Below are 10,523 nucleotides of genomic sequence, written 5' to 3'. Positions count from 1 at the left end.
GCAGTGTTTTTGGACATCATGCAGACGTAAGTCTTGAAAGCTTTATTTGATAGTTATATAGCCAATACATAAGCATAAACACAGAGAGACAAGGTAGAAGATGGATGTCAAGAAATAGAGATTTTTTGGTCCTTTAATTGGTTAAAGAAGATGGTTCATTGGATCATGCATGTCCTGCCTGTGGCCAGCATCCGGGTTGTGATATTTCTTCCACTTTGGATACGTCGAAAACCATCTATCAAGTAGCAGCAATAATAAATTAATTATTATGGCTCTAGCTTAGCTAACTAGCTAGATACTACTTGTTTTGGAACGCGTTGCATGCTTGGCCGGCAATATCATGGGTTGCAATTACAGTAGAAATCATGTGTTCGGATTTAATTTCAACTTAATTTTGCTTAATTTTAAGGTTTAGATTTCTGATCATTTCAGTGGATGAGCAGATGAAATCAAAGTTTTCAACCAAGATATTTTAAATTTGGATAATATCATAATAATGAACGAAAAAGACTCCTTGCACGATATTTTGACAATTGAAGAATGACACAAGGACCAAGTCCAAATTCCGAGTGCTGTGAAAGTGATGGCATTCGCATGCGCCTCATCATCACCACGCCATCAGTTTTCTTCCTTCTTCGAATGGGCCTCGCTTTTTCCATAAGCAAATGGCGTTATATGGGCTTCAAGATTTGCCCAAACTTTGAAGCAGCACTTCCTTCACAGAGCCTTGTAAAAAGCTTTCGGGCCAAGCTCGCCAACCTTACAGCTACAGGGGATACTTATCCTTCCCTACCCTAGCATGGCATTGGAAGGTGACATTATTGAAAGCAAGAAAGCTATGGCTCAATACAGGCCACAATTTAGATACACGAAGAGCACAAGTTAGAGAGCGAGGGACCGACCAGCAATTTATTGGCTCCTCATAGGCTAAAGTTACAACTTTGCAAGTTGCAAAGTTCGCATAGTTTTGGAGCCTCCTGGTCCCCGCACATGCAAAACCCAGAAACCAGAATCATCCATCTCCATCACCTCTCTATCCAGAACCCCAGATGCATTCTTCTTATACAGATATACAATTTCACCTATTCCTAGGTTCCTTTCACAAATGCAAGTAAAATCTTACTGAATACCATAATTAATTTGGTTGAAACAGTCTAAAAGTTTCCTCGCTGAAAGTATATGCGGTATTGCCTTGCAAACAATTCAATTATTATAGTAAGAGGAAAGCCTCCTATAGTTATATATAGCCACATGGTTCAAAACTTATATAATTTTATATATGTATTAACCTGAAGAATGTTATGGTTCTGATTATACAACAATAATTGGTTGATGTGGGCTATTGCTACCATTTTCAAAATGTATTAAGTACGTATAGGAAAACAACCTGAATATGATGGATGGATCGGATCAGCGACATGTTGTTATAAAATCGAAAGTGATGATTTAGATATTAATTTCTCCATATATATATATATATATGTGTTGATAAAGCGGGTGTATGCTACGAAACTTGCAGCAAATAAATAGTACGGTCGTGGTCGGTAGGGATGAAGGGGAGACAAATATTCTCATTCCCCAAAAATTCCTAAATCGCGAAAGTAGAAAATGAATCAAAGTTTTCCAAGTATTCGAGTGGGCCGATGTGGCACAACATCTGACGTGTAGAGCTGGTATTGGTTCATTCGGTGGATACTTGATTTCTAGGGGTGCCCACCCCATGTTATCTTGTCCAACGGATCGAGGATGAGGGTGAGGGTGAGGGTGAGGGTGAGGGTGGGGTTGGCGGAGGACGTGGGAAGACGGCAGCCAAAGCTTTATGACGTTGTCAGCTGGACAAGTAGCAACCACATATTTGAATGGCAGAAGACAATTTCATTGCCTACGGTCTCTCAATGATCGATGTTCGTGTTCCAGTCAATTTACTTAATAAGTGAATAACTATTGACACTACTAGGGTAATGTTAATAAGCTGACCGACAAGTCAATGTCAGTTGATCTGCCCACTTTATCCTTTGAGCCGGCTTCTTCAGGCACTGCCATAGCCATACTATTTGAGCCGGCTGTAACATAAAAATTATTTCTTAGGTGAGTATTTGCGAATTTTAATCATATTTAATGATTAATTAAATATTATTTAAAATTATAAAAAATGAATCCCATTTTTGTACTGAAATTAATTCTAAGACTTTAACACATGTATTGCCACTTATATTCGTTTTCTTTTTCTTTTTCCATGTTTACTTATACATCTTTCACAATTTCATTATTATAAGAAATTAAGATGAACATAGCCAAGAAACAGATTTAGCTGCGACTGCGAGCCACCTTTTGTTGTCCTCGAGCAGTTTTAGGGTAGAATGATCCATCAACAAAGTACTGCCAAAGAAGCATGTCGCCACTCACCACAAGCCAAGAGGAGTAAAAAGCAAGCTCAAAAGAGCCAATAAGATAATTGAAACAAAAAATCTCTATAAAATTGAATCAACTTAATTAGAAGGAAATCCTATTCTTATCCGTACCTCTATTCTTGCTCCAACCAGCGCGCCTATGGCTACCCCTGTGATGAGCAACAGCAGGATGTCCTCTGCCATGGAGAGGACCGGCCAGTGGTAAAATATTACATTAATTAAATAAGCCTCCCAACAAACATCTACTACTACTTGGTGTATGGATTGTCATAGTTAGATTCTTAATTATCATTTCTGGTTCATTTCAGGGTTTTTTCTCAAGAAATCCCGACTGATGTTGTTGTTGAAGCTGGTGAAGCCAATTTCAATCTTCACAAGGTGAGTATAAAAACTTTTTTTCAAGGAAGAAAGATCAAATTAGGTAGTGATTTATCATTAGTTTAGAGTGAGTACGTAATCAATTAACGCGATGGGCATGCGCGCGCGCAGTTCATGCTGGTGGCAAAGAGCAATTACATAAGAAAGCTGATATTGGAAACAAAAGAAGCAGACTTGACAAGAATCAACCTGTCTGACATCCCCGGAGGCCCTGAGATCTTCGAGAAGGCAGCAAAATTCTGCTACGGTGTCAATTTCGAGATTACAGTCCACAACGTGGCGGCTCTCCGATGCGCTGCAGAGTATCTCCAAATGACAGACAACTACTGCGACAGCAATCTGGCAGGGCGCACTGAAGATTTCCTCTCTCAGGTTGCCTTGCATAGCCTTTCTGGCGCCGTCGTCGTCCTTAAATCATGCGAAGATCTGCTTCCCATGGCTGAGGAGCTTAAAATTGTTCAAAGATGCATTGATATCGCTAGTGCTAGGGTACTATATAGCTTTCATCAGCAATATTTTACTTGCAATTTATTAATTTATTCATATATAGTTCAATTAAAACATGGATCAATTTCCCACAGGCTTGTAGCGTGGCGAATTTCCCTTGCCGTACGCCTCCAAACTGGTGGACCGAAGAGCTATCGATCCTTGACGTTGATTTGTTTGGAAGAATCATTGCCGCAATGAAACAACGGGGCGCAAAAGCTCTAACCCTAGCCAGCGCTCTCATAACTTACGCAGAGAGATGGCTCCGAGATCTAGTACGCGACCATTCAGGCAACGGCATCAAGTGTTCCGAGCCTACCGACTCTGATCTTCGAATCCAACAGCGTGAGCTTTTGGAGTCCATGGTGGCGCTGTTTCCTGCAGAGAAAGCTGCTTTTCCAATGCACTTCTTGTGTTGCCTTCTCCGCTGTGCAATTTTCCTAAAAGCCTCCAGTGCTTGCAAAAACGAGCTGGAGAAACGGATCGCCGTCATATTGGAGCATGTCGCGGTCGATGATCTTCTCGTCTTGTCTTTTACATACGATGGGGAGAGGCTCTTGGATCTGGATAGCGTCAGGAGGATCATTTCCGGATTCGTGGAGAAGGAGAAGAGCATGGCTGTTTTCAACGGCGGCAACTTTAGGGAGGTAACTTCCAGTGCGATGCAGAGAGTTGCAAAGACAGTAGACGCATACCTCGGGGAGATAGCAACCGTCGATGAACTCACCATCGCCAAATTCAACGGGATCGCCATACTCGTCCCTAAAGGAGCCAGAAAGGTGGAGGATGATCTCTATCGGGCCATTGACATCTATCTCAAGGTTCATAAATTAATTAAGCACCCCGGATCTTCAATATTTTTAATAATGACTCCATTGACAAAGAAAAAAGAAGGGAATGGAATGCTTAAAAACTGTGTACATGTTGATTAGCACTCCATTAGCAATAAGTACTTGTGCATATGTTATATATATATATATATATTGTTTTAATTAATTAAGTAATGCAGGCTCACCCAAATCTGGATGAGATAGAAAGAGAGAAGGTATGCAGCTCCATGGACCCCCTGAAGCTATCTTACGAGGCTCGAGTCCATGCTTCCCAAAACAAGCGGTTACCCGTGCAGATCGTTTTGCACGCTTTGTACTATGATCAGCTGAAGCTAAGGAGTGGTGCTGTGGATGATCGTGAGCGCAACGCGGCAGACGCCGTGGCGACGAGGAATCAGTTGCAGGCAGATGTGTCGCTGGTAAAGGAGAACGAGGCCTTGCGATCCGAGCTTAAGAAGATGAAGATGTACATATCCGACTTGCAGAAGAACAATCAAGGAACTTGTTCAAAGAGTGCTGCAGGGAACCGAAAGCCTACCTTCTTCTCTTCCATGTCCAAGACTCTAGGGAAGCTAAATCCCTTCCGACATGGCTCCAAGGACACTTCTCATATAGATGACAGCCTTGGCGTGGACGTCACCAAGCCTAGGAGAAGAAGATTTTCAATCTCTTAATTACCACCTGGCTTAATTAATTACCATTATATATATATGAATATATATATATATAGGGCCTCCTACTTAGGGAAGGGTTTAAGATTGGCTTGTGATTCTTAATTTTATTCTTTTATGCTTTTCTGTATTTGTGATGAAAAACGCTGTTATTTATATAGCTAGGCTGATGAATTTGTGCACAACAATATCACAATGGTTTTCATTCTTTTAAATAGTTTTACCCTGCCTTTGTGCTTTATTTGGTAAAATATGGAAAGAAAAAAATAACTTGTGTTAAATGATTGAAAATTGAAAATTATAGCACAAAATTTATATAATATCTAATATATATATACATACATATAAAAGATCAACAAACTATAAAAAGATGGATCCACAATTACTTTGGCATACAAAAAACAAGAAAATTGTTTTTTTCAAGTGGCCAAATCAGACTTGATGATCTATGATGCGAGCTCAGGTCAAATTATAGTATAATTTTGTTTTTATATTACAAGTTATTTTTTCAAGGAAATTGAAATCAAGATAATTAAATAATATTACAAATTATTTTTTCATGGATAATTCTACCATCAACTTAAAATAATTTGTTCTCTTGATCCTAACAATTTTAACATTATTCTTTCCTCTCAATATAATTTTATTAAATTAAAACAATTAAATTCAAATTAACAAAATAATTTTCATAGACCAACACTTTTGGGTTCCAAAATTTTGGTCCGAATTAGATGAGCCCAATAAGCCCAAATAGGAAGTGAGCTCTACCCGCCCAATCATTTCTCCCGCGCAGGCGAGGCCCCTTTTTTATATTAAAAAAGAAAAAAACTAATAGAGCTATGAAGCCCCAACGATCTTAGAATAAACAAATCAATGAGATGGCTGCCATTTAAGTTTTTTGAAGGTTCAAAAATCTTAAGCGATTTATTAGGGTCTGAAGTATCTCTTCTCAAAATCCCTATTAGCAAGCTTTTTTCCTTGTTTCACTTGCTGCAAGTTGTGTAGCTCACTTGTTCTAATCCAAACCCTAACTTTGATTTTTCCTTTTCATCACTGACTTATCTGTATTTTACTCATTCTTTGAACAATATTGTTGTTTTAGTAAGCTTAGCTTAAGTTACACCTTTGTATGTTGGTTCTCTATTCTATTCTCCTTCTTTTGTTCAATGAAATGAATTTTTTTCCTCCTGTAATTTTATTACTATTACTTAGTTTCTGATTCCGTATTTTTAGGGTATTGTTCTATTCTAATAGCTGAGCTTGTTTTTGTTTGCTTCCGCACTAGAGTTATTGGTCAAGATGTTTCTTTTTATTGTGAAATTCATGTTTGATTGCTCATTTTCGTATTGAGATTATTGAACCATATCAAACTAACTGCAAGCGGTGATACCTCAGTGATTCAACGATGTCATCATAAGTTGTCTTTATGCGGATTTTATTGTTTGTTAGTATGTCTTCATACTTACAATACTCGTGCTGCAATAATAGGTGGACGCAGATCAAGTGCTTGTTCTTGAACTCAATCATCCTTATGGACGAACTAGGTTCAATGCTTGGCTTTTCTTCTCCTGGCTCAAGCCTACCATGGCTTTGGATCATTGAATATCTATCAAGCTTCAGCAAAATAGACACTTCTATTATACGTGGTATGGCCAAATAAATTGCCTCTTAATTTGGTTGAACTTGTTAGGGTGTTTTACAGTTTCTCTCAAATCTCATCTTTCAGGTTTGATTGAAGCAGCTCCTGTATTACCTCACGGTTTAGGGACAAACACTACGGAAATGGTTTCTTTAAGATGTCTGGAGGAGTTATTTGGTCCTGAAAATGATTTCAAAGATGTTGATGTTCCTGATTCGAGAGTTGTCTTTGATCTTTCCGAAAGCTGCAAAGATGTACTCAAACAAATACTGCAGGAGGTAAAACATAGGACACGTATTCTAGTTTCAGCATTGTAGTATAGATTATTAGTTGTTTTGGAAAAAAAAAAATGTTATTCTGATCTTTTCTCTCATAAGAGCTTGCTAGCTGGAATGTTAAATGGTGAGTTATAAGTATCTTCCTTATCAGGTCTCAGTTTCAGATCTGAAAAAGGCTGGACCAAAGCTGTTGAGGTGGGATGTTCACCCCTTTATAATGCATAAAAGAGCTTCCCAGCGCACTTGTGCATTAGAGCAGGTAGAAAAGAGGAAGTTCTTCCTTCATTGTTCTTGTTAGAATGATGTCGTAATGGATTATTAACCTTCATTCATTTCTCGTGCTCGTGTTCTTATTGTTTTATTCATCATTTTTATTAACCCGTTTTCTACGAACAGCTGAAAGATTCAATGTTTAAAGATATTCCTGTTATAGATGGTGATGAAGATGCACCTAAGGATGAAAATGGTGATGGAGAAGGTAACTTGGTTCCACATGGTCATGGAAATAGAAATGACGTATTGCAAGATGGGTTGCTTGAAGGAAATTTAATTCCCTCCAAGAGGTATATTACTGATGTGGATGCTGATAATTTGGTGGGACTAGATAGTGGAAACCCGAATGGTATGTTCAATCATAATGATCTTCAGTTGAAGGAAAAGAAGTTCAAGCAGGATGGTAGTTGTTCTAATCAATCTGTTGGGCAGATTCCAATTCCCTTGCATGGAAATGAACAGGTGCAAAAGGACTCTCAAGCAAATGAGGTTGATCGAGATGGGCGTGTTACCTCTAGGACAGTTGGGCAGAGTGATGGTGTTTTTCATGTAAAATTCCAGGACAATCAGATTGGAAATGCTCAAAATGCTGGCATGGTGGGTGAGGAAATGTATGGAGATACAGCTTCCCGAAATATCTCAATGATTGAACCCAATCATTTTGAATCTGGTTCACTGCAAAAAGTTCCTAGTGGTGATTCCAATGACAACGTCGATCAAGTTTTTCCATTAAGCTCCCCAAAGCCTGCCTCTGCTGATGTATTCCAGCAGAAGATTGATTCTGATGAAGCCAATGTTGACTTTGAGCATCCTTGTACCGAACAACTCTATGAAGATGAGAGGCTTGATGTTGCCTTGAAGAAGAGTCTTTCCTTGAGTTCTCGGTGCACATCAAGTCAAGATCCGTTGGGCACAGCTGACTGGATAGAGCAAAATTTATGTTTTAAATGTATTAAAAGTGGTAGGGTGTTGGTCTGCAGTTCTAATGATTGCCCAATTGTGGTTCACGAAAGCTGCTTTGGAACCCCTGCAAGATTTGATGATAAGGGCAACTTTCGTTGCCCTTACTGTGCATATTCTGTTTCCATCTCACAGTACCTAGAAGCGAAGGGAAAGGTCACCTTAGCAAGGGAGGAACTATGTGCATTTATGGAGCTTTTTGCAAAGATACTTCCTGAGGAACAGAGGAAACCGCATGGTCATCCCAGATTAAATGGAGATGAGGGCCTTGTTGGAGAAGTTAATCATGGGTTTGAAAGCAGGACGAGTGATAAACCTTCAGGACCTTCTACATCACATGTAAATAGTGATGGACTGTGTGTGGAAGAAGCATTTATGGGTGGGAAGAGCATTCACAGTGAAGAAAATGAAGGGGAGGAAAAAGTGGACATGGATACTGATATTTGAGAGAGCATGGAACAAGTTACAGCCAACCTTAATAGCAGCTGTGATAAGCTAACATTGAATACACTGAAACTGTCTCTGCATTGAGACATCTAACTTTTTTGTGTTCTCAATATTTTGACACAGGAATTTTGAGATGGTGCAAAAGACTCAACTCCTTTTATATATAAAATATTCAACAAAAGAAAGGAGTATGATGAATTGGTAATGGAGTTATAGAAAATATAAACTTTGGAGAAGATAAATTGTTTCAAATTCTATGACAACCACAAGTAACAATTGAAACCCGAAAATTTTCTATTTCACTAATTGTATGAACTTGCTTGGGCCTCCATCTAGATTTGTCTGGCCCCTAAAGCTAAAGGCTTGGAGCCTGCCCATTGGGTTGTTAGTCGGTCATTCACCATACCCGTATTAAAGCCCGAAGTTATCATTTTTTATTGGACCAAAAAAGCCCTCGTTTGATGGTAGAAAGATGTAAACTCAAATTGGAAAGTTGTGTTAGGAGTACTACATAAGATGGTAGAAAGAATTGCTTTTATTAGCAATTTAGGCCATTGATTTGATTGATGCCATTTTCGAAAGATCGCTAATCAAGAGTCTTCATCGCCGTGGCCATGGGATGCTGCATGCATGCCAGCATGGGAAATTTGGAGCAGCACTAGCTACAGAGAGAAGAATCAATGGATACTAAAAGCAAAACCAGCAGCTTGTGGAAGATAAGGATGGATGGGACGAGAATGAAAGAAAACAAAATATAGGAAGGGAAGGTAGGAGTAGGAGAAATGTTAGTGTCAAGTGTGAACGTAGGAGAATTTAATAATAGGGACGTCCTCTCCTGGTCCTGGAAGTTTCTAATATAAACACACTCAGCATTTATATATGACAACTGGAGGCTGCTTGTCATCTTTGTCTTTTGCCTTTGCATTCCACCTCCCTCTTTCCCATTGTAACTGTTACAAGTCATGGTCATTTTTTTTCCATTGGGCTGTTTCTGACATGCAAGCAAGCTCTTTGAATCCTTTTCACTTTTCATTAACTTAATTAAGTTTTCAAGTAAGCATTTTTGTGATGGGTTTCTCTTTTTCTGACCAAGATTTAAGCTGAGAACTGAATTAACATACTCAAGGACATATCATCTGATATCGTTTAAAGCAAAGCCAGAAAAGGGAATTGAGCAATTGTGGGTGGAGTCTGGGAGAAAATCCCTTGCGCAAAAGGCAACTTATCAACTATTCTTATATAAAGTGTACCGAGGGATCTGCCCTGCTCTTTGCAATAAAGATACAAGGTCCTACACTACCTAAATTATGGATCCATACCATGGCCTTGACCATATTAAGTATTTATAATATATAAAGTGTAGTACTAGAAAACTGTGGAGGGCCTAGTGACCTACCAAACCATGTGGCTTTGTTTAAGCAGAAAGTTCAAAAGTCATCACAACAAAAAGTCACAGCCAAACCCAAGAAATCATTACCAATTATTTGTCCTTCTAAACCAATTCATGATTTGTCAACAACAATTCAAATTCTTTAAAGTATTAATCATCACATTTAATTTGTTTAATGAAAATGGAAAAACACTACTCCATCCTCCACAGTCCACTCTATACCTACTTACTGACTCTTTTCTAAAACTTTCTGAGTAATGTTTTATATTGGAATTTGAAAGAGATTTGGGGAGGAAGCATTGATGAGATGATCCCTGCAACAGCAAGCCCACCAAAACATATATTCCTGGAATATTTGTGGATGGCAGCATGCCACTCCTCAACTCAAAAAATTCACTCATATATTTGATGATATAATAGTTCAAAACATGATCTCATTGCGTTTTGATAAAACCACTCCTGGGCCTGGCGCCTTGCTCTCAAGTTTCATGTCCCACCAACCCCATCCCACCCAATCAACACTGATTAATCTTATTTTCAAAGCCTGAAATCTGCACTTTAGTCTTTATGTGTGTAGATTAGCTGTTATTACATAAAATGATGAATAATTAAATGTATGTATACACATGTATGCATGCATATATATATATATACGCTGGGAGAATGAATGAAGTGAGGTTCACATTGCAACAAAAATTCTACTTCTCTGCCAAGCTGGGAGAATGAATCTTTTCAAGACCAATTTTTATGAAAACAATGT

General features: G+C 38.6%; 2 protein-coding genes across 3 annotated transcripts; both read left to right on the top strand.

The window, feature by feature from the left end:
- Positions 2,476 to 4,966, top strand: LOC18591107 (root phototropism protein 2). Its single transcript, XM_007017041.2, has 5 exons — positions 2,476 to 2,612; positions 2,720 to 2,789; positions 2,901 to 3,278; positions 3,371 to 4,096; positions 4,285 to 4,966. Exons 1-5 carry the CDS (start codon positions 2,551 to 2,553, stop codon positions 4,777 to 4,779), a joined length of 1,731 nt encoding a protein of 576 aa, XP_007017103.2. The 5' UTR covers positions 2,476 to 2,550; the 3' UTR covers positions 4,780 to 4,966.
- On the top strand, positions 5,624 to 8,524 carry LOC18591106. 2 transcript variants are annotated; one of them, XM_018126435.1, is made up of 5 exons: positions 5,624 to 5,708; positions 6,265 to 6,422; positions 6,503 to 6,693; positions 6,845 to 6,952; positions 7,090 to 8,524. In XM_018126435.1, the coding sequence occupies exons 1-5, from the start codon at positions 5,650 to 5,652 to the stop codon at positions 8,371 to 8,373; spliced, it is 1,800 nt and encodes a 599-aa protein (XP_017981924.1). In that variant the 5' UTR covers positions 5,624 to 5,649; the 3' UTR covers positions 8,374 to 8,524. The 2 variants fall into 2 exon arrangements, with proteins under 2 accessions (XP_017981924.1, XP_007017102.2); XM_007017040.2 differs by having other exon boundaries at positions 5,634 to 6,422.

This window comes from Theobroma cacao, chromosome 9, assembly GCF_000208745.1.
Source record: "Theobroma cacao cultivar B97-61/B2 chromosome 9, Criollo_cocoa_genome_V2, whole genome shotgun sequence".
In the NCBI taxonomy this organism is placed as follows: Eukaryota; Viridiplantae; Streptophyta; class Magnoliopsida; order Malvales; family Malvaceae; genus Theobroma; species Theobroma cacao.
This window is presented reverse-complemented; position numbering and strand designations above follow the sequence as displayed.

Bases quoted from the DNA above. Each gene is read 5' to 3' on its own strand.
- LOC18591106 (XM_007017040.2), top strand. From the start codon at position 6,203: ATGCGGATTTTATTGTTTGTTAGTATGTCTTCATACTTACAATACTCG. The intron at 6,423-6,502 runs GTATGGCCAAAT...CTCATCTTTCAG, and splicing joins AGACACTTCTATTATACGTG to GTTTGATTGAAGCAGCTCCT. The intron at 6,694-6,844 runs GTAAAACATAGG...CTTCCTTATCAG, and splicing joins TCAAACAAATACTGCAGGAG to GTCTCAGTTTCAGATCTGAA.
- LOC18591107 (XM_007017041.2), top strand. From the start codon at position 2,551: ATGGCTACCCCTGTGATGAGCAACAGCAGGATGTCCTCTGCCATGGAG. The intron at 2,790-2,900 runs GTGAGTATAAAA...GCGCGCGCGCAG, and splicing joins CCAATTTCAATCTTCACAAG to TTCATGCTGGTGGCAAAGAG. The intron at 4,097-4,284 runs GTTCATAAATTA...TAAGTAATGCAG, and splicing joins CCATTGACATCTATCTCAAG to GCTCACCCAAATCTGGATGA.